We start from the raw sequence: 25,710 nt of genomic DNA, 5'->3' as shown, positions 1-25,710 counted from the left end.
ATGTTTGCTTTTTTTGCAACAGCATCACACTGTTGACTCATATTTAGCTTGTGGTCCACTATAACCCCTAGATCCCTTTCTGCCGTACTCCTTCCTAGACAGTCTTTTCCCATTCTGTATGTGTGAAATTGATTTTTCCTTCCTAAGTGGAGCACTTTGCATTTGTCTTTGTTAAACTTCATCCTGTTTAACTCAGACCATTTCTCCAATTTGTCCAGATCATTTTGAATTATGACCCTGTCCTCCAAAGCAGTTGCAATCCCTCCCAGTTTGGTATCATCCGCAAACTTAATAAGCATACTTTCTATGCCAATATCTAAGTCGTTGATGAAGATATTGAACAGAGCCGGTCCCAAAACAGACCCCTGCGGAACCCCACTCGTTACGCCTTTCCAGCAGGATTGGGAACCATTAATAACAACTCTCTGAGTACGGTTATCCAGCCAGTTATGCACCCATCTTATAGTAGCCCCATCTAATTTGTATTTGCCTAGTTTATCGATAAGAATATCATGCGAGACCGTATCAAATGCCTTACTAAAGTCTAGGTATACCACATCCACCGCTTCACCCTTATCCACAAGGCTCGTTATTCTATCAAAGAAAACTATCAGATTGGTTTGACATGATTTGTTCTTCACAAATCCATGCTGGCTGTTCCCTATCACCTTACCACCTTCCAAGTGTTTGCAGATGATTTCCTTAATTACTTGCTCCATTATCTTCCCTGGCACAGAAGTTAAACTAACTGGTCTGTAGTTACCTGGGTTGTTTTTATTTCCCTTTTTATAGATGGGCACTATATTTGCCCTTTTCCAGTCTTCTGGAATCTCTCCCGTCTCCCATGACTTTCCAAAGATAATAGCTAGAGGCTCAGATACCTCCTCTATTAGCTCCTTGAGTATTCTAGGATGCATTTCATCAGGCCCGGGTGACTTGCAGGCATCTAACTTTTCTAAGTGATTTTTAACTTGTTCTTTTTTTATTTTATCCGCTAAACCTACCCCCTTCCCATTAGCATTCACTATGTTAGGCATTGCTTCAGACTTCTCGGTGAAGACCGAAACAAAGAAGTCATTAAGCATCTCTGCCATTTCCAAGTTTCCTGTTACTGTTTCTCCCTCTTCACTAAGCAGTGGGCCTACCCTGTCTTTGGTCTTCCTCTTGCTTCTAATGTATTGATAAAAAGTCTTCTTGTTTCCTTTTATTCCCGTAGCTAGTTTGAGCTCATTTTGTGCCTTTGCCTTTCTAATCTTGCCCCTGCATTCCTGTGTTGTTTGCCTATATTCATCCTTTGTAATCTGTCCTAGTTTCCATTTTTTATATGACTCCTTTTTATTTTTTAGATCGTGCAAGATCTCGTGGTTAAGCCAAGGTGGTCTTTTGCCACATTTTCTATCTTTCCTAACCAGCGGAATAGCTTGCTTTTGGGCCCTTAATAGTGTCCCTTTGAAAAACTGCCAACTCTCCTCAGTTGTTTTTCCCCTCAGTCTTGATTCCCGTGGGACCTTACCTATCAGCTCTCTGAGCTTCCCAAAATCTGCCTTCCTGAAATCCATTGTCTCTATTTTGCTGTTCTCCCTTCTACCCTTCGTTAGAATTGCAAACTCTATGATTTCATGATCACTTTCACCCAGGCTGCCTTCTACTTTCACATTCTCAACGAGTTCCTCCCTATTTGTTAAAATCAAGTCTAGAACAGCTTCCCCCCTAGTAGCTTTTTCAACCTTCTGAAATAAAAAGTTGTCAATGATTTAGATAATGGCATAGAGAGTACACTTATAAAGTCTGCAGACTATACCAAGGTGGAAGAAGTTGCAAGTGCTTTGGAGGACAGGATTAACATTCAAAATGATCTGGACAAACTGGAGAAATAGTCTGAAGTAAATAGGATGAAATTCAATAAGGACAAATGCAAAGTACTCCACTTTGGAAGGAACAATCAGTTGCACACACACAAAATGGGAAATGACAGCCTAGGAAGGAGTACTGCAGAAAGGGATCTGAGGATCATATTGGATCGCATGCTAAATATGAATCAACAGCATAACACTCTTACAAATAAAATAAATAAATAAATAAATAAATAAAATCCTTCTGGGATGTATTAGCAGGAGTATTGTAAGCGAGACACGAGATGTAATTCTTCTGCTCTACTCCACACTGATTAGGCCTCAACCCGAGTATTGTCCAGTTCTGGGCGCCACATTTCAGGAAAGATGTGGACAAATTGGAGAAAATCCAGAGAAGATTTTGGGGGGAGGGATAGCTTAGTGGTTTGAGCATTGGCCTGCTAAACCCAGGGTTGTGAGTTCAATCCTTGAGGGGGCCACTTAGGGATCTGGGGCAAAATCAGTACTTGGTCCTGCTAGTGAAGGCAGGGGGCTGGACTCGATGACCTTTCAAGGTCCCTTCCAGTTCTAGGAGATGGGATATCTCCATTAATTTTTTTTTTAAGAGCAACAAAAATGATTACAGGTCTAGAAGACATGGCCTATGAGGTAAGACTGAAAAAAAAATGGGTTTGTTTAGTCTGGAGAAAAGAAGACTGAGACAGGACATAACAGTTTTCAAGTACATAAAAGGTTGTTACAAGGAGGAGGGAGAAAAATATTTCTCCTTAACTTCTGAGGATAGGACAAGCAGCAATGGGCTTAAATTGCAGCAAGGGTGATTTAGGTTGGACATTAGGAAAAACTTCCTGTCAGAGTGGTTAAGAACTGGAATAAATTGCCTAGGGAGGTTGTGGAATCTCCATCATAGGGGATTTTTAAGAGCAGGTTGGAGAAACACCAGTCAGGGATGGTCTAGATAATACTTAGTCCTGCCTTGAGTGCAGGGGACTGGACTAGATGACCTATTGAGGTCCCTTCCAGTTATATGATTCTATATTCATAAGAAAACTATGAAAATGTGGTCTTCATGAAATTAGTATAAAGTGAGTGGACAACTGATTGAAAAACTATACTCAAAGAGTACTTGACAACGGTCCCCAGTCAAACGAGGAATACCTATCAAGTTAGTGGGGTCCCACATTGTTCTCTCCTGAGTCTTGTACTATTCAATATTTTCATTAACAACTTGGATGATGAAGTAGAGAATACATTTACAAAATTTGCGGATGACATCAAACTGACAGGGGTTGCAAACATTTTGGAGAACAGGATTAGAACTCAATCTAATCCAATCTTAATCGGAGAATTGGTCTGAAATCAGTAATAAGAAGATGAAATTCAATAAAGATAATTACAAACTACTAGGCGCTGGAAGGAAAAAAAAATCAAATGCACGACTGCAAAATGGGGAAAGAGAAGGTTACTCTCCTTGTACAGTAACGGAGGTTCTTTGAGATGGTTGTCCCGTTGGGTGCTCCACTTTAGGTGTCTGTGTGCCCTGCACCTGCCTTGTTGGGTTGTGCATGCGCCGTTACGGTCTCACGCCACTTGAGGCAGTTACATAGCATTGTGCAACCAAACGTCCCTTGGTTCCTTTTCTACCGCAGAGAATCAGTGTGAAAACTCCAAAGTAGAGGGGGATGAGGGAGGGTAGTGGAGCACCCACAGGGACAACCATCTTGAAGAACCCCAGTTACTGCACAAGGTGAGTAACCCTCTCTTCTTCTTTGAGGAGTGTCCCTGTGAGTGCTCCACTTTAGGTGCCTGTTGGGCAGTCTCTCTCTGTGGAAGGGAGAGGCTTCAGAGTTGTGTTATGGATGGTGGATAACACAGCAAGCCCAAAGCGAGCATCTGATGCTGATTGTTGCTCTATAGCATAGTGTTTCATGAATGTGCGGGCTGATGCTCAGGTTGCTGCTCTGCAAATGTCAGTAATGGGTATGTTGTTGAGAAAAGCCACAGATGCTGCCTGTGCTCTGGTAGAGAGTACTCCCACTGGGGCTTGTAGGTGACTCTTTTGGTAACAAAGGTAGATGCATCCCGATATCCATTTGGACAGTCTCTGTTTTGAGATTGTTTGGGCTATTGAGCATTCTGTTATGGAGGCAAATAGTCTCATGATTTCCTAAATGTTTTTGTTCTTTCAATGTAGAAATTCAAAGTTCTGCCAACGTCCAATGTGTGAAGTGATGCCTCCCTTTTACCTGCATATGTATTTTTGAAAAATACAGGTAAGTAAATGTGCTGGTTCAAATGAAGGGGGAGGTGACTTTGAGTAGGAACTTGGGGTGTGGTCTTAAAGTAACTTTAAAGAACATTGTATAAGGGGGATATGCTATTAGGGCACCTAGTTCTCCCGCCTGGCTGGCGGATGTGATGGTGATGAGGAAGGCCACCTTCATAGATAGGTGGAGTAATGAGCAGGTAATGAGGAGCTCAAATAGCTTTCCCAAGAGTCAGCGAAAGACGAGGTTGAGGTCTCACATGGATGGCAGGTTTCTTGTGCTGTAAGTGTTCTCAATGCCTCTCAGTGTTTAGTGGTTGGGTGAACAAATATGGTGACTCCATCCACTTTCTTGTGGAAGGCTGTAATAGCCGCCAAGTATACCTTGATAGAGCTTGTGGACAGCCCAAATTTTTTAAGTTCTAATATGTAACCCAGGACCCTTGGTAACGGGCAAAATATAGGCAAAAATCTGTGTATCTTGGCACCAAGTGTTGAACCATTTCCACTTATGGATATGTGTTTCTTCTACTCGTTCTACGGCTGTTCAGTAATATGTCTTTTTACTTCCTCCAAACAGGCAATCTCGACCCCTCTTAGCCACGGAGCAGCCAGGCCTTTAGGTGGAGAACTGCGAGGTTGGGATGGTGGACGTGTCCCGTATCTTGTGAGAGGTGGTGAGGTATTAGGGGAAGGGTTTGAGGTGGGTGCATCACCATCCTCAGAAGGTATGGGAATCGTGTTTGCCTGGGTCATGTTGGCGTTATGATGATTACTTTGGATTTGTCTTTCTGGAACTTATGTACGACACGGGTTAAGAGTGGGGTCGGAGGAAATGCATACATTAATGGTGCATGCTTTGAGCAGGGGGTTGGACTAGATGACCTCCTGAGGTCTCTTCCAACCCTAATTTTCTATGATTCTATGATCCCATATGATGAGAGCATCACCTAGGGAGAGGGCTCGCAATCCTGCTCTGGAGCAATATCATGGTCACGTGGTATTCTGTGCTGTTGCAAAGAGGTCTAGGATAGGTAATCCCCATAGTTTGCATACTGTATATAGAGCACTGGGATCTATCTCCCATTCGTGGCTCTGTGCAAAATCTCGGCTTAAGGCTGTTGAGTTTTGGCATCCCAGCAGGTAGGATGCCAACATGTGGATGTTGTTGCTGATGCACCAATTCCAGAGCCGTATCACTTCTGTGCATACGGATTGTGATCGTGCACCACTTTGGCAGTTTATGTAAGACATGCACGCTACATTGTCCGGGGGGATCCTGATGGCTTTGTTTTTTATTAGAGGTAGGGAGTGACTGTATGTGTGGCTGACTGCCATTAGCTCCAGCAAGTTTATATGCATGTTGAATTCTGAAGGGGACCATCAGCCTTGGACTGTGTTGTTAAGTAAATGTGCTCCCCAGCCTATGAGAGAGGCATCTGTGGTGATTGTCATTGTTGGGGTCCTTTGTAGAAATGGGGCCCCTGTGCAGACGTTTCTTGATTGTGTCCACCATTTGAGTGAGTCTTTTACCTTCCTCAGCATTGTGAGCCATCTGCTTAGGCTGAGTCTGTTTGGAGTGTACACTGTTCGACGCCAGGTCTGCAGGCATCTCATGTGAAGTCTGGCATGTTTGACAACAAACGTCGGTGCTGCCATATAGCCTAATAGTTGGAGACATGTCCTGGCCAATACTTGTGGACTGTCTGTCACTGTTGAAATTAAGTTGACGAGTCTGATAAAGAGTGGTTGAGGTAGCGTCACTGTTGCACGGATGAGGCAAGCTCCAATAAATCCTAGTATCTGGACGGGGGTCAGTGTGGACTTCTGACTATTTATTTGTAGCCCTAAGTTTGTGAAGTGTTATCGTGCTCTGTGTGGCGCTTATTGAAGAGGGATAGGGAAAGAGGGTGGGTAGGTGGGATAGAGGGAAAGGGGATGGAATAACTGTTTTAGATAATTTCCAAAACCCGTCTGTTGTGATGGTGTTCCAGACTTGGTAAAATGGTGATGATCTCTGAATGGATGGGAGACAGTTTCTGTTTCCTGAGTTAGAGAGTATGGTGGTCTTGTGCCCGCGACCACACCTTCAAAATTGTTGTCTCAAGGTGGACTGCTGGGATGTCAAGGGTTGATTTTGGTTTTGCCGACATCTGGTTTGTCTTTGTTTATGCCGTTGGTCGTACTGCCTGTGAGGTTGTGTGTACGGTGGTGAGTGAAATATCTGGATATAATACCTGCCCTATTTCTTTTTATTTGCAGACTCATCTGTTTTAGCCACAAATAATTTTGGGCCTTCGAAGGCAGATCCTCGACAGTCGACTGGACTTCCCTGGGAAATCCCAAAAGATGTAGACAACATGCATGGCGCATGACAACAGATGTTGCGATGGATTGTGCAGCCGTATCTGCAGAGTCAAGTGAGACCTGTGGTGATATTAGCCTTGAACTGTTCTTTTTTATCCTCAGGTAAATGGTCAATAAATTCTGACATTTTTGAGAAAACTTTGAGAGTACATTTGTCCAGTAAAGCCTTGTAATTTGCTATATGAAATTGTAATGTGGCAGAAGAATATGTCTTGAGACCGAAGAGGTCTAGCCTCTTCTAGTCTTTGTCTCATGGGGTTGCTCTGGTGTGGTGCTGTTTCCCCCTCTCATTTACTGCCTCCACTACCAAGGAGTTTGGTGTGGGGTGTGTAAACAAAAATTCTGCTCCCGTAGATGCTATGTAGTACTTTCTGTCCTATCTTTTGCACGATGGTGTTGCAGTTGCGGGTGTCTGCCAGATGGTTTTGGCAGGCTCCATAATAGCATCATTGATCAGTAGCTCAATCTTTGTTTAGGTCGATGTCTAGAGTATGTCTAACAGTTTATGTTGTGACTCCAGCACCTCTTCGAGGAATACGTCCAGTGACTCTGCCACCCTTTTAAAGAGTTCCTGGAACTACTTGAAGTCATCCCCTGTGGTGGGAGGTGGGGGCATTATCGTTTTGTCTGGTGACAAAGATGACAAGTTAGGCGGTGGTGAGGCTTCCTGATCTGAGATTTCCTTCCGTTTCCTCAGTCATTTCTTCCTGTGTCTCTGAGGGCGGTGGGGGAGGGCAACAAAAATGATTAGGGGTCTGGAGCACATGACTTATGAGGAGAGGCTGAGGGAACTGGGATTGTTTAGTCTCCAGAAGAGAAGAATGAGGGGGGATTTGATAGCTGCTTTCAACTACCTGAAGGGGGGTTCCAAAGAGGATGGAGCTCAGCTGTTCTCAGTGGTGGCAGATGACAGAACAAGGAGAAATGGTCTCAAGTTCCAGTGGGGGAGGTCTAGGTTGGATATTAGGAAACACTATTTCACTAGGAGGGTGGTGAAGCACTGGAATGCGTTACCTAGGGAGGTGGTGGAATCTCCTTCCTTGGAGGTTTTTAAGGCCTGGCTTGACAAAGCCCTGGCTGGGATGATTTAGTTGGGAATTGGTCCTGCTTTGAGCAGGGGGTTGGACTAGATGACATCCTGAGGTCCCTTCCAACCCTTATATTCTATGATTCTATGAGGTGGTGATGGTGATTGTGGCGCTCTTGATCTTGATGGGCTAGGGGCCCTCCAATGTTGAGCCCTGTATAATGCCCACGGATCCCAGTATAGCTAGTTAGGTTGGAATGGCATGGCTGCTAGAGCCCATAGGTCCCCAAACCAGGTATGTGCATCTGCAGTAGGGGGGTATTCCAGCCAGTGTGATGGTCCAGGTTTGGGTGAGGAGCGATGAGGTGTATAAAATCACTCTTTCATCCTCATCTTCATAGTCACTGGAAAGAGTGGGAGCTGACCACAGTGAAGTAGTCAGTCGGCTCAGTACCAATCAAGTTGGAGTACCATCAGTACCGAGGAGTGGAGATTCCGGGGTTGAGATGACCATCAGGTCTGTATGTTGCAATAACTGATGTAGCACCGGGACCGTCGGTGCCAGAGTTGGCATTGCTGGCAGTGCAGGCGTATGATCTACAAAAGTCGATGCTGCAGGTCTTGTGCCGTGTTGGGTAGGTACCGCAGGTGGCACCATTTTGCTGCTCAGTGCTGAGCGCCTCTTCAGCTCCATGTATACTGGTGCCGAGGGCATAAGTTTGCCCTCTGAGACACAGAGCTTGCCCACTTCGGGTCTTTTGCTCTCTGAATGCTCACAGTGCCAGAGGGACCTGGTGCCTCAGAGTCCGATGTACTCAGTGCCAATGGCACTGAGGAGTACTTGTTAGGAGGCGATTGTTTTTTCTTAGTGGATTCCCAGCGAAGCAAAGACTGATTCTGTTTTGTGTGTGGCTTTTTTAGGTACACGCTCTTTTATGGAGGCTGTTGAGGCAGGACCTCTGTCAAAGGCTGCTAATGGTGACCATTGGCTCAGAGGGGTCCTTGACTCGGGGTCTGAGGCGGGTCTCAAGCATTTCTTCACCATCAAAAGTTTTAACTGGAGGTCTCTCACCTTCCTTGTTCTAGCCGTAAAGTTTCAGCAGCGTGGGCACTTTTGGGGAATGCGAGTCTCACCGAGACAGTGGATGCAGTGTGTGTGTCCATCCGAGATCAGAATTGATAGTCTGCAAGTCAGACAGTGTTTAAAGCCGGGTGATCCAGGCATGCTGGAGAGACACAGTTTTTGCTAAAAGGGAGTAGTAACTTGGAAGGATTGTAACTTATCTTCCTACTCTAAGGGGATAGGGATAGCTCAGTGGTTTGAACACTGGCCTGCTAAACCCAAGGTTATGAGATCTATTATAGAGGAGAATAATTTCTTTTTGGATAAAGAATAAAGAAGTAAGGGTAGTAACCCTGATAACTAACTACTACAAGCTATGTTTTCTAAGGGTAAATGAGGTGCTGCTAAGTTGTTCCAACTCAAGCCAAAGGCAGTAAAGAAGGAACTGAGGGACAGTTGGTCGCACAGTGCTATGTAACTGCCTCGAGTGGCACAAGACCATGATGGTGTCTCTGATTTTAGGCACAGGGCGCACAGACACCTAAAGTGGAGCACCCACAGGGACATTCCTTGAAGAAGAATAACTGACTAGGCAACAGTACTGCAGAAAAGAAGCTGGGAGTTATAATGAATATGAGTCAGCAGTGATGATGCTGTTGAGAATAATGCAAATGTCATTCTGGGACTTATTAACAGGAATGTCGTATTAAGACATGGGAGGTAATTGTTCCACTCTACTTGGCATTGGTGAGGCCTCACGTGGAGTACTGTGTCCAGTTTTGGGCATCACACTAAGAAAGATGTTGAGAAACTGGAGTGTGTGTCAATTTTTTTGATAAGATAAGAAGCTTAGAAAACATGACCTATGAGGAAAGGTTGAAATAACTAGGCATGTTTATTCTAGAGAAGAAAAATTATAATAATCTTCAAGTATGTAAAAGTTTGTTATAAAGAGGATGGTAATCAATTGCTCTCCATGTCCACAGAGGGTAGGACAAGAAGTAAATGGCTTAATTTGCAGCAAGGGAGACTTAGGTTAGATATTACAAGGATAGTTAAGTACTGGAACAGGTTACTAGGATGTTGTGGAATCCCCATCATTGGAGGTTTTTAATAACAGGTTAGCTAAATCTATCAGGTGTCAAGTATCAGAGGGGTAGCCGTGTTAGTCTGGATCTGTAAAAAGCAACAGAGAGTCCTGTGACACCTTTAAGACTAACAGATGTACTGGAGCATAAGCTTTCGTCAGATGCATCTGATGAAGTGGGCATTCACCCACGAAAGCTTATGCTCCGATACATCTGTTAGTCTTAAAGGTGCCTGTGACGTTATTGACATAAACTGGGACCATATAGATCATTGTTGCAACCAAGGTCCTGTAGTGGCACCCAAATCTTGTATGTACCCAAAACTTTGCCATTACTGTATGTAATTGATTCCATTTAACCAATTCTAACTCTCATCTCTATCTTTTTCCTTTTATGAATAAACCTTTAGATTTTAGATTCTAAAGGATTGGCAACAGCGTGATTTGTGGGTAAGATCTGATTTGTATATTGACCTGGGTCTGGGACTTGGTCCTTTGGGATCAGGAGAACCTTTTTCTTTTACTGGGGTATTGGTTTTCATAACCATTTGTCCCCATAACGAGTGGTACTGGTGGTAATACTGGGAAACTGGAGTATCTAAGGAGATTGCTTGTGAGACTTGCAGTTAGCCAGTGGGGTGAGACTGAAGTCCTCTTAGTCTGGCTGGTTTGGTTTGCCTTAGAGGTGGAAAAAACCCCAGCCTTGGGCTGTAACTGCCCTATTTGAGCAATTTGTCCTGAGTTGGCACTCTCAGTTGGGTTCCGCCAGGACCGCATTGTCACAGTGGCGTAGTCGTGCTTGGATCCACAGAACCAGGTCAATTAAGCTTTGGGTCAGAACCCCACGCTATCCAAATTTGAATTTTGGGATTGAGAGTTTTGTTGGTTAAAGAGCTGCTGCAATGGCTGAGCAAAGAGCATATGAGGGACTTGGGAAAAAAGCCCTGGAAAATTTGTGTTCAGAAAAGAGGATAAGCTTTAGAAAGAAAGCTACAAAGGAAGAATTGAGAAATCTGCTAATAGCCAGTGATCAGGGGGCAAGAGCACAGCCCTTACCTGAGGCTGCAGAAGAGGCAGAAAAAATTAGGATGCAAAGGGTGACAAGTAAACTGCAATTTGAGCATGAACAAAAGCTAGCAGATCTTCGATTGCTGGAGAAGCACAAAATAGCAGAGTTAGAAAGAGAGAGAGAGAAAGAGGCTGCTGAGAGAGAGAAAGAAGCTGATCAAAGAAAGAAGGAGGCTGATGAGAGAGAAGAGAGAGCCCGTAAGGGGCGTCTAGAGCTGCTCGCTGCTGAGCAGGAGACTCACAGGATGGAACAGGAGACGGCCAGACTTCAGCTCCAAGTAATGAAAGAGCGGAGAAAGTCATCCCCACCTGGTACTCCACTTCCCCCCCGCCATGAGAAAAACTGGGAAAGGATGTGTCCCATTTACAATGATACTGAGGATATAGAGGAGTTTTTGTCTACCTTTGAACGCCTCTGCAATCTGTACCAGATCCCTGAGGGTCAGCGAATGCCTGTCCTGCTAACCAGACTGACTGGAAAAGCCAGGAAGGTGTTTAATGACTTGGGGGAACAAGAAGCATTAAATTATGAGCGGTTTAAGGATTCTGTGTTAAGGCGATTCAAGGTTACTCCTGAATCTTACAGAGTTAAGTTTAGAGAGTTTAAAATGCCTAAGGATTGTACTTTTGTAGAATGTGCTCATAAGCTAATGGGTTTTGTTAAAAAGTGGGTTATGGGAGCCAAGGTTCATGGGAGTTTTGAAAAACTGCTGGATTTAATAACTTTGGAACAGTTCTTAGACATTGTGCCTGACAATGTGAGAGCAGCTGTGTGTAACAGGGACCCTGAGTCAGTCCTACGGGCAGCAGAGATTGCTGATGCCCATACCCAAAACAGGGCTCGAGAAGGGTGTAAAACCCCGGGGAAAACTGATCACCATTCTCCCCAGTTCAAGAGGAGGGAAGGATTTAAAAATAAACCTGACTCTTCTAAAGGAGTTCAAGGGGGCCCGGAGGGTAGGAACTCACATCCCCAGCAGGTTACATGCTATCGCTGTGGTATGCTGGGCCACATGAGACCAGACTGCCCGACACTGAAGGGCAGCCCAAAACCAGCAACCCCAAATGCCACGGCCAATGCTAACCCTGTTGTTGTAAACTCACAGGCAAGCCACACAGAGCCCAGCATTGGTGCCCTGTGTGCAAATGCTGTTTCTGTTGTCTCTGAAGGATTTGACCTTAAAACTCACATTAAAGCTAAATACGGGGGAAATAATGCAGAGTTTATTAGCAGTGCAGAAGTGAATGGAGTGAGGTGTATGGCATGGAGGGACACCGCAGCAGATATTACTCTGGTTAAAGCAAGTCTGGTCAGGAAGGAAGATTATTTGCCAGGTGAAGATGTAACTGTTGTAGCCTTATCTAAGTATTTTGTCAGGGTGCCTTTGGCTAAAATCCACCTGAAATGGAAGGGATTGGAGGGCACCATGGTTGTGGGAGTAAAAGACATAATCCCTAAGGATATTATGATTGGAAATGATATTAAAGCTATGGTCAGTCAAGTTAATACAAACCAGGCACAAGAGAGAATTGATCCTAAGGTTGTGCCTATGGAGGGTTTCTCCAAAAGTTTGTCTTTGGAAAGTAGCTGTTTGGCTGTGAATGAAGTTTCTGAATGTCTATCTAATGTCTCAGAAGTAAATCTGGAATTAGATCAAGCGAAGGGAGAGGAGAACAAGGAGATTTTGGATGAGCCTAGGCAGTCTTGTGAGCTGATGGCTTTATCTAGTCAGCAGTTTGGAAAGGCAAGGAGAGTGGAAGATGGGTGCCCCTATACCTTATCTGTTTCCTGTGCGAAGAATAGTGACAGTGAAGGAAATGTGCCTGTGTCTGTCAGGGGTGTTGACTTGCCTATGGAGGAAGCTACCCCAGTCTCCAAGCAGTTGTCTGTGAACAGCCCGGTGTGCTGGGACAAGGAAAATGAAATCCCAAACAGTATGTCTAGTAAAGGAAAATGCGTCTCCAACTCTTTTTTGTCTGTGGAGCAGACAGAAGGTGCCTTTCGGCCTGTGATGGCTGAGAGTAATTTAGTTGTCTCAGAGTTGGTTCTGGATTCAACCAAAGCCCAGGAAGGGAATGGTCCTAAGTTTGCATCTGCTGGGGAGAATGGCCCCGTAACTAGGTTGCATCCAGTTAGTGGCTTAGCAAAATCCCAGAGACCAAACAGTTCTGGTGCTTGTATTTTGCCTGTTGCTCATGTGTGGTTGGAAAAGGGTGTAACAACTCTGTCTGATCAGGGTGATACCCTAGCCAGGGCACAAGGAGAGCAGAAAGGTAATTTGGTTGTGTTACCTACGGACAGTTTAACAACTTGTAGCAAAAAGGAAAAAAATTCCTAAGCTTGTGTGTGGCAAAAAGAAGGGAAGTATTTCTAACCTTTTATCTAGGAAGTCTATGGGTTCGCCTGAAAGGGGATTGTGTAGAGATCTGCCTGATGGGCCAAAGGTGATCCTAAATATAAGTAAGATCCAGACAGAGTCTGTTGTTGCTCAGGAAAGTGTGCCTTTAGAGCAAGCCCTAGGTGAAGAGGGTAAGAGCAGAATTTCTGTGAGGGGTGAATTGCTGCTTAGAAAAGCTCCTGGAGAAAGGAATCCTCATGGTACTCGGTGCAAGCAGTTCCCTGCAATTGAAGGGTGTGAGAGTGATTTAATCAAGAAAGTTTCAGTTCCTAGCAGCCAAAAATTGTCTGTTGTGAAGGGATCCACTAACTTTCCTTGTAAAAGATCCAGTGTGGGTAGCTTTAAGAAGGTCTCAGAGGAAGTAAAAGTTGTTAAGGAATTGAGGCATCCCTATAACCAAGTGGCTGTGTGGGGCCAACTTGTTGGGAAGACAATGGTGTTGGAACAGGAATGTCTCCTTTCTGATTCTTTAAATGAGCAGTTTGTGCTTCAGGGTTTGAGGACAGATTTGGTTACTGATGTGTCAGAGCAGAGCAGTTTTATGGCTAAATGCTTGAGGATGCGGGGGAGAGGAAGCAAACTCTCACCCGCAGACTCTTTGGATTTGTGTGGTATCTCTTTAAGACAGAGTCCAGCCTTGGAGATGATAGCAGTTACAAATATAAAAACTGGTGGACTGGCTCTGGTCTGGGGTAGTGCAAATTACTTGCCTGGCTGGGAAAGGAAGAACTTGCTAATAGCTGTTAGCAAAGAGGGCCCACCCCATCAGCCAGTGAATTCTGTTAAGCAAGAAAAATCAGGGTTTGATCCTGCAGGACAAGGAGGAAAGAGAAAACTAAATTTTGCAAAGGGAAGCCACAGGTTGACCCTAAAATGCCCAAACTCCAATGGTATTGAGCCAAAGGGGTGGCATGACAAACATGACTGTAGATGGACACTTGCAATGAACTTGTTGTTATTGCTAAATTTTGTAATTAATGTGTTGCTATTGCCACAAACGGTAAAAATATACAATGTGCCTAATCTTTTGGAGAATTCATTGAACATGTTAAAAGGAATACATAAAAACACACGTTATGTTAAAAGGCCTTGTTACACTGGGGTTTCACAGGCAATGCATATAAACAATATGGGAACTTTTCACAGGGGAAAGGACATTCCAGACCTAATGTGCTGTATAAAAAGGAAGACTGAGGCACACTACCATATTGCTTTCATGGCTAAATGCCAAGATTCCTGGACTATGAAGAACATTAATATCTGCATTTATGCGATGTTAATTGGGTTCCAAACATTGGCCCGAGCTTGTATGGATAAAGTAGCAGTTTTCTTTAGCTCTTGGCAAGATCACATGGCACATACAGGAACCATGCTGCCAAAGCAGATCCAATCCACTATTGTTCTAACTAAGTGTTACCTTGAGTTTGTAAAGAGGTTCAATCATGTTATTGAACATGACTTTGATGAACCATTTCTGTTATACACTGGTATGGCTTCTAACCCAATACTAGCTGTAGTAAGACAGAACCCAGGATGGGGAGCTCTTGGGATGCAGTCAGTGATGTTTGTGTCATCCCTTCCTGCATCAATTTTGCGTTGGGGGTGTGACGTTATTGACATAAACTGGGACCATATAGATCATTGTTGCAACCAAGGTCCTGTAGTGGCACCCAAATCTTGTATAAAGGGGGTCAAATGGGGTGTCTAGGACAAGGTTATGGTTTACTGGTTATGATTATGCTGTCTATATGTGTGTATCAGTTTTGTAGTTGAAGTTATGAATATTGGCTCTATACTGTCTGTATGGCAAACTTATGCTATGCTTCTGGGTGACATCCCAGACAAGCTGAGATTAGCTCTGCCTAGCCTGCTTGATGGCCCATTAAGGACCATCAGCTATACAATGGACCCATTGAGAGAAGGCAGATACGCCTTGTACCTCAGCAAAGTATGCAGGGACTGGCCCATGTGACTCCAGACTCCATGTTGCTGTAATTTTCCACAGTAAGAACAAAGAGGTGATCTTACACCTGGAAAAGACTATATAAGGCTAATGCCTGATCTCCATCTTGTCTTCAATCCTGCTTCTTACCTCTGGAGGAACTTTGCTACAAGCTGAAGCTTTGAACAAAGGACTGAGGACCCATCCCAGCGGGGGATGTATTCCAGAGACTTAATTTGAACCTGCAGTTTATTCCATCGCTGCTGCAAGCCTGAACCAAAAACTTTGCCATTACTGTATGTAATTGATTCCATTTAACCAATTCTAACTCTCATCTCTATCTTTTTCCTTTTATGAATAAACCTTTAGATTTTAGATTCTAAAGGATTGGCAACAGCGTGATTTGTGGGTAAGATCTGATTTGTATATTGACCTGGGTCTGGGGCTTGGTCCTTTGGGATCAGGAGAACCTTTTTCTTTTACTGGGGTATTGGTTTTCATAACCATTTGTCCCCATAACGAGTGGTACTGGTGGTAATACTGGGAAACTGGAGTATCTAAGGAGATTGCTTGTAAGACTTGCAGTTAGCCAGTGGGGTGAGACTGAAGTCCTCTTAGTCTGGCTGGTTTGGTTTGCCTTAGAGGTGAAAAAAACCCCAGCCTTGGGCTGTAACTGCCCTATTTGAGCAATTTGTCCTGAGTTGGCACTCTCAGTTGGGTTCCGCCAGGACCGCATTGTCACAGTGCCACAGGACTCTCTGTTACTTTTTATAAATCTATCAGAGATGGCCTAGGTATAGTGAATCCTGCCTGAGCACAGGCAAAGGGACAATAAGGACTGTTCAACATCTTTATTAATGATCTGGATGATGGGACAGATTGCACCCTCAGCAAGTTCGCAGATGACACGAAGCTGCGGGGAGAGGTAGATATGCTGGAGGGTAGGGATAGGGTCCAGAGTGACCTAAACAAATTGGAGGATTGAGCCAAAAGAAATCTGATGAGGTTCAACAAGGACAAGTGCAGAGTCCTGCACTTAGGACGGAAGAATCCCATGCACCGCTACAGGCTGGGGACCGACTGGCTAAGCAGCAGTTCTGCAGAAAAGGACCTGGGGATTACAGAGGATGAGAAGCTGGATATGAGTCAGCAGTGTGCCCTTGTTGCCAAGAAGGCTAATGGCATATGGGGCTGCATTAGTAGGAGCATTGCCAGCAGATTGAGGGAAGTGATTATTTCCCTCTATTTGGCTCTGGTGAGGCCATATCTGGAGTTGTGTGTCCAGTTTTGGGCCCCCAACTACAGAAAGGATGTGGACAAATTGGAGAGAGTCCAGCGGAGGGCAACGAAAATGATCAGGGGGCTGGGGCACATGACTTACGAGGAGAGGCTGAGGGATCTGGGCTTGTTTAGTTTGCAGAAGAGAAGAGTGAGGGGGGATTTGATAGCAGCCTTCAACCACCCGAAGGGGGGTTCCAAAAAGGATGGAGCTAGGCTGTTCTCAGTGGTGGCAGATGACAGAACAAGCAGCAATGGTCTCAAGTTGCAGTGGGGGAGGTCTAGGTTGGATATTACGAAACACTATTTCACTAGGAGGGTGGTGAAGCACTGGAATGGGTTACATAAGGAGGTGGTGGAATCTCCACCCTTATAGATTTTTTAGGCCCGGCTTGACAAAGCCCTGGTTGGGATGTTGGTCTTGCTTTGAGCAGGGGGTTGGACTAGATGACCTCCTGAGGTCTCTTCCAAGCCTAATCTTCTATGATTTTATTATATGACCTCTTGCACAACTTTCCTGCCCTAAATTTCTAGGATTAGCCCTTTTGGCTACCAAGTTGCACTGGGAGCTCATGTTCACCTGATTATCTACCACAACCCTCAACTCTTTCAGAGTCACTGCTTCCCAGGATAGAGTCCCCCATCCTGTATGTATGGCCTACATTCTTTGTTCCTAGATATATACATTACATTTTGTAGTATTAAAATGCGTATTGTTTGCTTGCATTCAGCTTAGCAACAGATCCAGATCATTGTGTATCAATGATCTGTCCTCTTCATTATTTACCACTCCCCCAATCTTTAGGTCATCTGAAAATTACATTGTTAATGATTTTGTTTTCTTCCAGGTCATTGATAAAAATGTTAAATAATATAGGGCCAAAACTGATTCCTGTGGAACCCCCCTAGAAAAGCACAATATCAATGGATTAGTTCCCATTTACAGTAACATTTCAAGACCTGTCATTTAGCCAGCAATTAATCCATGTAATGTATGCCATACTAATTTTATAACATTCTAGTTTTTTAATCAAAATGTTATGTGGTACCAAGTCAAATGCTTTACAGAGGTCTATTACATCAACATTATTACCTTTATCAACCAAACATATCATAAAAATAATATCAGGTTAGTTTGACAGGATCTATTTTCCATAAACCCATGTTGATTTACATTCGTTATATTACCCTCTGCCTTTTTTTTTTTTTTTTTAATAAAAGGATCGATGTCCAGCTAATAGGCCTAGAATGACCCAAGTCATCCCATTTACCCGCTTTAAATACTGACACATTAGCTTTCCTTCAGTCTTCTGGAACTTCCCCACTGTTCCAAAGGTAGTGAATATTAACATTAGGGTCCAGTGAGCTCCTCAACCTGCTGATTTAAACATGTTTAACTTTAGCAGCTGCTGTTTAACATCTTCCTGAGATATTCACAGAATCACAGGGTTAGAAGGGTCATATAGTCTAATCCCCTCCCAAGATGCAGGATTTGTTGTCTCTAAACTATCCGAAACACATGGCTATACAGACTCCTTTTGAAAACCTTCAGTGAAGGAGCTTCCACAACCTCCCTAGGCAGTCTGTTCCATTGTCCTACTGTTCTTACAGTTAGGAAGTTTCCCCTGAGATTTAATCTAAATCTGCTATGCTGTAGTTTGAACCAACTGCCTCTCGTCCTGCCCTCTGTGGCAAAAGAGAACAACTTTTCTCTATCTTTTTTATGGCAGCCTTTAAAGTATTTGAAGACTGCTATCATAGCCTCCTTAATCTCCTCTTTTGCAAACTAAACATACCCAGTTCCTTCAGCCTTTGCTCATATGGCTTGCATCATGGAGGATAGGTCCTCAATGGCTATTTGCCAGGATGGGCAGGGATGCAAAACCATGCCCTGAAATGTCCCTAGCCTCTATTTGCCAGAAGCTGGGAATGGATAATAGCTACTGAATCACTTCATGATTACCTGTTCAGTTAATTCCCTCTGGGGCACCAAGCATTGGCCACTGTCTGAAGACAGGATACTGGGCTAGATAGAACTTTGGTCTGATCCAGTATGGCCATTCTTATGTTCTTATTTCATTCCTTTGATCATCTTTGTTGCTCATCTCTGAATCCTTTCCAGTTTTTCTACATCCTTTCTATACATTGGTGACCAAAAGTGGACACAGTACCTCAGCTGAGGCCTACCCAACGCCCAATAGAGCAGTAATGTCTCCGTTAATGCAATCTAAAATTGAATTTGCTTTTTTGCAACATCATCACATTGTTGATTCATATTGAGGTTGTGATCCACCACAAGTCCCAGATCCTTCTCAGCAGTGCTGCTGCCGCCAACCCAGTTTTCTGTATTTTTGCATTTGGCTTTTCTTCCCTAAATGCAGCACCTTACATTTGTCTTTGCTGAATTTCATTTTGTTGTCTATACCCCAGTTGTCCAATTTATCAAGATCCCTCTGAATTTTAGCTCCATCCTCCAAAGTATTAGCAACACCCCCCCCCCCCCCCGCTTTGTCTCATCTGCAGATTTGATCCGTTCGCTCTTTATACCTACATCCACGTCATTAATAAAGATATTAAACACTGGACCCAAAACAGATCCCTGTGGAACTCAACTTGAGACCTCCCTCCAAACCAACATCATTCCATTGATAGTGACTCTTTGTTTGTAGTTGTTTAACCAATTATGTATCCACTTAATGGTAGTTCCACCAAGCCCACATTTCTCCAGCTTACTTATCAGAATGTCATGTGGGACTGTGTCTAAAGCCTTGTTGACGTCCAGGTATATGTTCACCACATTCCCCCATCCACTACATTAGTTACCCTGTCAAAGAAGGAAATCAAGCTGGTTTGGCATGATTTGTTCTTGGTAAATCCATGCTGGCTGCTTGTGATTATCCCTTCATCCTCCAGGTATTTGCAAATTGAATGTTTTATACACTGCTTCCCAGGTATCAAAGTCAGGTTGACTGATCTATAGTTCCCCACCTCCTCCTTTCCCCCCTTTTTAAAGATGGGCACCATGTTAGCCCTTCTCCAGTCTTCTGGGACCTATCCTGTCATCCACGAGTTTGTAATATTATTGCCACTGACTCAGATTTCTTCAGCGAAATCCTTCAGTACCCTCAGGTGAATAGCATCTGGCCCCGCTGATTTGAATTCATTCAAATTGGTCAGAAGATCTCTGACATGTTCTTTACTTATTCCAATCTATATCCCTTACCCCTTAGTGTCTACGTTAACTTCGCTAGTCATCCATCACATTATTTTTTGTGAGAAGACTGAAGCAAAACAGGCACTGAGCAACTCTGCCTTCCTATCATCTTCCATTACCAATTCACCTTCTCCACTGAGCAGCAGACCCATACCATATTAGTGGAATAGAAAGTCTTTCATCACCCATTATCATAAGATAGGATTATATCATTTTCCCCCCAAATACAGAATAAAAATATTTATTGGACACTTCTCTTTTTTCTGCATTATTATTGATAATTCTATCATTTCCATCCAGTAATGGACCATTACCAGTGTTGGGATTTTCTTTGTTTATAATATACTTAAACTCCTTCTTATGATCCTTAAATCCACTAGCCATAGATCTCTCGTGTTCTTTTGCTTCCTGTGAAGGCATAAGTGATACCATTCCTCTGGGATCAGAGGCCTGCAGCTGGCGGGCTAATTAGCCCAACCCGTGCACCTGGGGAAAGACCTGCAATTTTAACTGGCTGATTCTCATAGAAGGAGAAGCAGGACATGGAAGGGGATTGCAACACTTAGCCAGAGGCTGGAGCAATTGCTGGGAGGAGTGGTGCCAAGAAACCAATGGACAGAAGGGAGATTGGGGAAAGTCCTGTTAACAAAACGTCTCTGAGGTAAGAACCAGGAATTGTTGGGTTGATGAACTCATGGGATGAGGGACAGACTTGGAGAAAGGGACTTTCTCTTCAAAGTCTGTACAGGTTGAACCTCTGAAGCTTTGATCCTATTTCCACTAAGAAGTCTTAAAATAAAACCCACAGTACTTAATCTGCCCAGAAACTACCTTCCCTGGATTCTGTGAGAGGGCCCAGGCAGAATTTCCCCAGGGAGGTAGTGGGTTCAGCTAGCACAAGCACAAGCATGAGTCCAGCCAGAAGAGAGCGCTGTAAGATAGGGCCCAATCCTGTACACTTCCTTTATCAATTTTTTTTTTTTTTTTTACACAATTTCTAACTTATTTATATTAACAACAATTAACTTTCCCATTTTTTATATATATATATATATTATATATATATATATATATTTTATAGTGGCCTTCACCTCCCTTCTAAGCCACGCTGGTCTTTTAAGCATGGCCTTCTTTCTCAGTTGTAGATTTTTGTGTAGCTAGTAAAGTGTTTTTAAACAATTCCTAACTATCATAAGATTTTTGTTTAAATTATTCTTCCCAGTAGTTGTTTTCAGCTTTGTGAAACTTTTTCTTTAAAAAAAAGCATCAAGTTTTTTATATATAACTGGCTACAACTTTACAAGTGTGTATATATGATACTGGCCCTTCCTTGTTTTCTGCTAAAATACATTTAAACATTTTCCTACTGTCACTTGAAGTTATTGCTATAGGGATGTTATGTAAATGTGAATGGGAGTTCATGAGAGACACTCTTTGAAGATGTGGCTCACATTATGAGCAAAGTTGAGAACCCTGGACTAGAGTATCTGTTTATACAGTAGAACCTCAGAGTTATAAACACCAGTGTTATGAACTGACCAGTCAACCACACACCATATTTGGAACCGGAAGTACACAATCAGGCAGCAGCAGAGACAAAAAAAATGACAAAGTAAGGAAACTGTTTCTGTGCTTGTTTCATTTAAATTAAGATAGTTAAAAACAGCATTTTTCTTCTCCATAATAAAGTTTCAAAGCTGTATTAAGTCAATGTTCAGTTGAAATTATTGAAACAACCACCATAACGTTTTGTTCAGAGTTACAACCATTTCAGAGTTATGAACAACCTCCATGCCCGAGGTGTTTGCAACTCTGAGGTTCTACTGTATAATCTCATCCAGGGCATACCGTAAGTGTGAGGGAAGGCATCTGGATCAGTGGCCAATAGGCAGAGACACCAGATCTTTTACAGAATTTTTTGTATCCTCGTGCTATAAAGATCTGGAAGCAAAATTGAGGCACAGAAGCTTCAATGGATCTTGTGATAACTTCTATCTAATTCTGTTCTACTCTATTCAGGTATTCATGCCACATCCATCATCGTACATCTAAGAATATCCAACAAGGAGATACACAAGCAGATGCAAAATTTCAAGGATGTGTACACAAAAACAAGCAACGCAATTCACAAAACATGGATTGGGTTTTGGAACCCCCTGTACTAGTCTCCAAAACACTTTGGGAGACTGCCAAGAAAGGCACTGTGGTAAGTGAAAAGTAGTGCTAAGACATCTGCTCTGCATGAGGCAGTATTATGGATATAGTTTAAGAATAGATTGAGTCCTCTATTTTACACTCTACTGATAAAATGTAGTCTCTGAATTTCACAAACCAACCCTTTACAGGACAAGTAAATATTCCCAAATACTTTGCTGGAAAAATGTTGAGTAACTTTTGCCGAGGAAATATTTTACAGAGGAAAAATTAGTCTTTTTTTGAAATTTGACTCTGACAACCAACCTCCTCAGGTAACACATTATAGTCCCAGAATCTGCATACTGTGGACACACAGACTGCTTACTGAGGTAACAGACTCTCCAGCTAGTGTGTTCAATTCTGGGTAGCACTGTGTACCAGAAAGACAACAAATTAAATCAAGAGGAAAGATTAAAAGAGCAATGTAGGTAGAAGCTTGGCAAAGCAGCAACTGAGGGGGAGACAGAATAGTCTACAAACATGTAAACACCAAAGAAGGGAGGAGTTATCTAGTGTGGTACAGGGGTTGTAACTTGGACTAACTGAATGAACTAAAAAGCAAAAAATAATAATGAATAATATGAGGAAAAAGTCTTCCTGACAGTAAGGTTGTCATTATCATTTAACATTTGTATGGCAATAGTGCCTAGAGACATCAACAAGGTTGGACCCCATGGTGTGCCTCTACGCCTTGATGTTAAATGATGACGACGACCTTACTGTCAGGAAGACACTCCTGATATTCAGCCTTAATTTTCCCTTCTTATTTCATATACATATGCAAAGTGACAGGCTTTGGAGCAAGAGGAAACAGGTAGATGAGACAAACATGGGATTCAGATTGAGGTCTGGGGAAACGGGGTATGAAGTTGTGCAATGGTTTCCCAAAGAAAGGGGCATTGTTTGGAACTTCTAAAATTAGATTGAATCAAAAACTATGATGTGCTGAACTGGCCCTCAGGATATGGGCTGGGCAAGTTGACAAGGTTTCCCCACCTCTAATTTTTATGAGTCTATGTTTGAAAATCAAGTTTATTATGGAAGTTATCTTAAAGTTAACAATGGAGTTACAACAATGGTATACAAGAAGCAGCTGTATGTTTTTACATTTAAAATATCAGACCTAGATCTCATGGGTTTTAAGGAAAATTCTAAAGAGAAGCCCTAATGAAACATTAGGAATTTTACCGCCAACATTCCTGAAGGTGGGAGAGGGGGAAAGAGAACTTACCAGTCTGTCTCTGTCATCCTGTAAGGAGGACAATGCCTTCTTCAGGCTCTGAACTTCTGCAGGGCTGGTGGAAGAGTTCACTGCTGTCTGCTGCTTCACTTCTTCCACCTTATGTGCTTTGTTCAATTCACTCAACAGACGGTCTCTCTCATCCTGCAGGCTTGCCATGGCCCTAGAGAAGGATTTTACCTGGCTGGAGGACTCCTCCAGTTCCAAAGACAAGCGGAAAAGCTCTTCATCTTTGACTCTGAGCTGCCGGTTAAGTTCCTCAAGCTGAAATAACAGGCCTTTTTTATCATCAGCGTTCTTCAGGGCTGTTAATTCAGACATCAGAGTCTCTCTCTCTCTGGCAGTGGAGTGCTGCTCTTCCTGTAATTGAGCCATCTCCTTCTGGAGGCTCTGCACTAGACACTGCTGCTTCTCTAAGTCTGCAGAGTATTTCTTTCCCAGCACCTGAAGCTCTTCATTGGTTTGGTCCCAGCTATCCTGGAGAGAGCTCATGGACTTCCCAAAAGACTGAATTTGGGCTCTCAGATCTTTGTTTTCCTCTGTGACTGTAAGAAGTTTCTGTTCCATTTCCATCAGGTCCCTTGCCAGCTCTACTACCCTCTCTTCTGCTGTTTCAGTTTCATTTCGCATTACCCCTGCATCATGATGTAGGTGCTTCAGTTCATTCTTAAGTTTGTCCTCAGCCTCTCCCACCTTCTTGGCTGCATTCCTTTGGACATGGACCAGTTCCTCCTCTAGTTCTGCTATCCTCTTGTGTGTGAGAGCAAGCTTACCGCTCAGCTCTTGCACCTCCTTCTCCCGATCTTTTAATTGTGTCTCCAGCTCCACAATGAGTCTACCTTCACGTAAAGCTGTCATCTCGCTCTGAATCTGAGAGAGAGAGAATGTCATGTTCTCAATCTCTTTGGACATGCTTTGTTTGTCCTCTTTCAGGGCTTCCACACACTGCCTGAGATCTTCCACAGCATGCTCAGACTCCTTCAGATGCCCTTCTATGTTGACCTTTTCATTTTCCAGCACTTGGATTCGCTGAAGCTGTGTTTTGAGGAGTTGCTTTTGCTGGGAATCCTTTATTGAAATCACCTGGTTCAGGTCCTCCCTATACCGCACGAGTTCTGCATCCAGTTTGGCATTTTCAGAGTTGAGGTCATCCATCCGGCTATGGAAGCTTCGAATTTCCTCTTTGAGCTTGTTGTTCTCCGCAGCAGCCTCTTGAATCAACTGGTCTTTCTCCAGGATTATAACAAGATGACGCTCTTCCAGCTGTTTATAGTCTCTCAGCACGCGGTCTCTGTCATCCTGCAGAGAAGACATGCATTTGGTGAAGGAAGCCAGCTGCGCCTTCTGCTGCTTACTTTCCTCTCTGGTTAGCTTCATTGTTTCCATGAGATGATTAAGCTTGTCCAGTGCTTTCTCTTTCTCATTTTCCAATGCCACTTTCTCTTCTTCCTTCTTGCCCAGCCTGTCCTCCAGCTTTTTAACCTCTTCACCGTGTTGCTGCTGTAACTCAGATACAACAGTCATGACTGCTTCCTCCTTCGCAGACAGTAGACTGATAATCTTCTGATCTTTGGCACCAATTTCTTTGTGCAGCTTGTTTGTCAGGTCCTTGGAGGCCTGCAGGTCAGCCTCAAGCTGCTCACAGTTGAATTTACAGTTCTGGATGCTGGCCTCTTGTTGCTTGACCATACTTTCCATTTCTTCTCTTGCTACCTCAGACTTAGTGCAGGAGTTATGCAAATCAGCAAGCTGGTCTCTGAGGCACTTGATTTCTGCATCCAGCTTCTGCAGTTCATTTTGAGAGTCTGTATACAGTCTCTGATACTCTTCTAACTGAGACATGAGCCCTTTGTTTTCCTCCTGCAGCATGTCAGACATCTTTTGATGCTGCTGAATCACTCTCTGAGACTCAGACTCCCAATCCTGTTTGTTGTGTTCCAGCCTGAAAAACAGACAGTAGACTATTACAAACAAATCTACAACATATCCCAATATCCAAATTTGTATCCCTTATAGCAGACTGCAAGATCTACCAGACTTAAGGTTTAGAGTTTGACTAACTACTCTAAAATCCACAGTTACTTGGACTTCCTTGAAGTCTGGTGTGCCTCATGGGAGCACGAGAGCACCTCTCTCCCCTATCACCCACAAATGGGGGTAGGGGATAGGAATTGGGGAGAGACACTGGGGAGGGGACATGGGGATGAGTGGCAGGGAGGCAGAGGAAGAATAGAGACGGGGTGCCTATCAGCTCACATTCTCCTCTATTGTGTGTGCATGCACCAAGATCAATGGTGCTGGATCAATTTGTATAGTAGGGGTTCTGAGAGCCATTGAACCAAATTGTAAACTCTGGATATGATGGAAACCACTTCAAGCCAGGGGGTGCGGCAGCACCCCTAGTTCCAGCATCTATGACCAGGATCTTGGGTGTGTGTTGTGACTGTATGGGGGCTCCGAGACCCTTCTCTCTGCCCTGTGAGCCAGGATCTGGGGAAACCCTGCACCTCTAGCCAGGGAGCTGAGAACAGGCACATTGGAAGCATGCACCAAGAACCCACTGCTGAGAATGGGGCAGGGAGTTGAGAATAGGCATGTCTGACACATATCATAGGCTCTCCGGCCCTGAGGTGGGGGGACGGAGATGTAACAGCCACTGACATTAATGGAGCAGTTCATACATCTCAGAGCAATCACAAATTGGAGAGGG

General features: G+C 43.7%; 1 protein-coding gene across 10 annotated transcripts in view; it reads right to left on the bottom strand.

The window, feature by feature from the left end:
• Positions 1-25,710, bottom strand: part of GOLGB1 (golgin B1) — a 127,681-nt gene that overhangs the window by 31,805 nt on the left and 70,166 nt on the right. For all 10 annotated transcript variants that reach the window (XR_010599982.1, XR_010599987.1, XR_006176791.2 and 7 more), the window contains one exon: positions 22,992-24,942. Coding sequence is in view for 7 of the 10 variants with exons in the window: in XM_005310833.4 (XP_005310890.2) it covers positions 22,992-24,942 (1,951 nt within the window). In the remaining 3 variants the exon portion in view is untranslated. The remainder of the gene's footprint in view (positions 1-22,991; positions 24,943-25,710) is intronic.

This window comes from Chrysemys picta, chromosome 1, assembly GCF_011386835.1.
Source record: "Chrysemys picta bellii isolate R12L10 chromosome 1, ASM1138683v2, whole genome shotgun sequence".
NCBI classification, from domain to species: Eukaryota; Metazoa; Chordata; order Testudines; family Emydidae; genus Chrysemys; species Chrysemys picta.
Note: the sequence above shows the minus strand (reverse complement) of the source record. Positions and strands in the feature narration are given on the sequence as shown.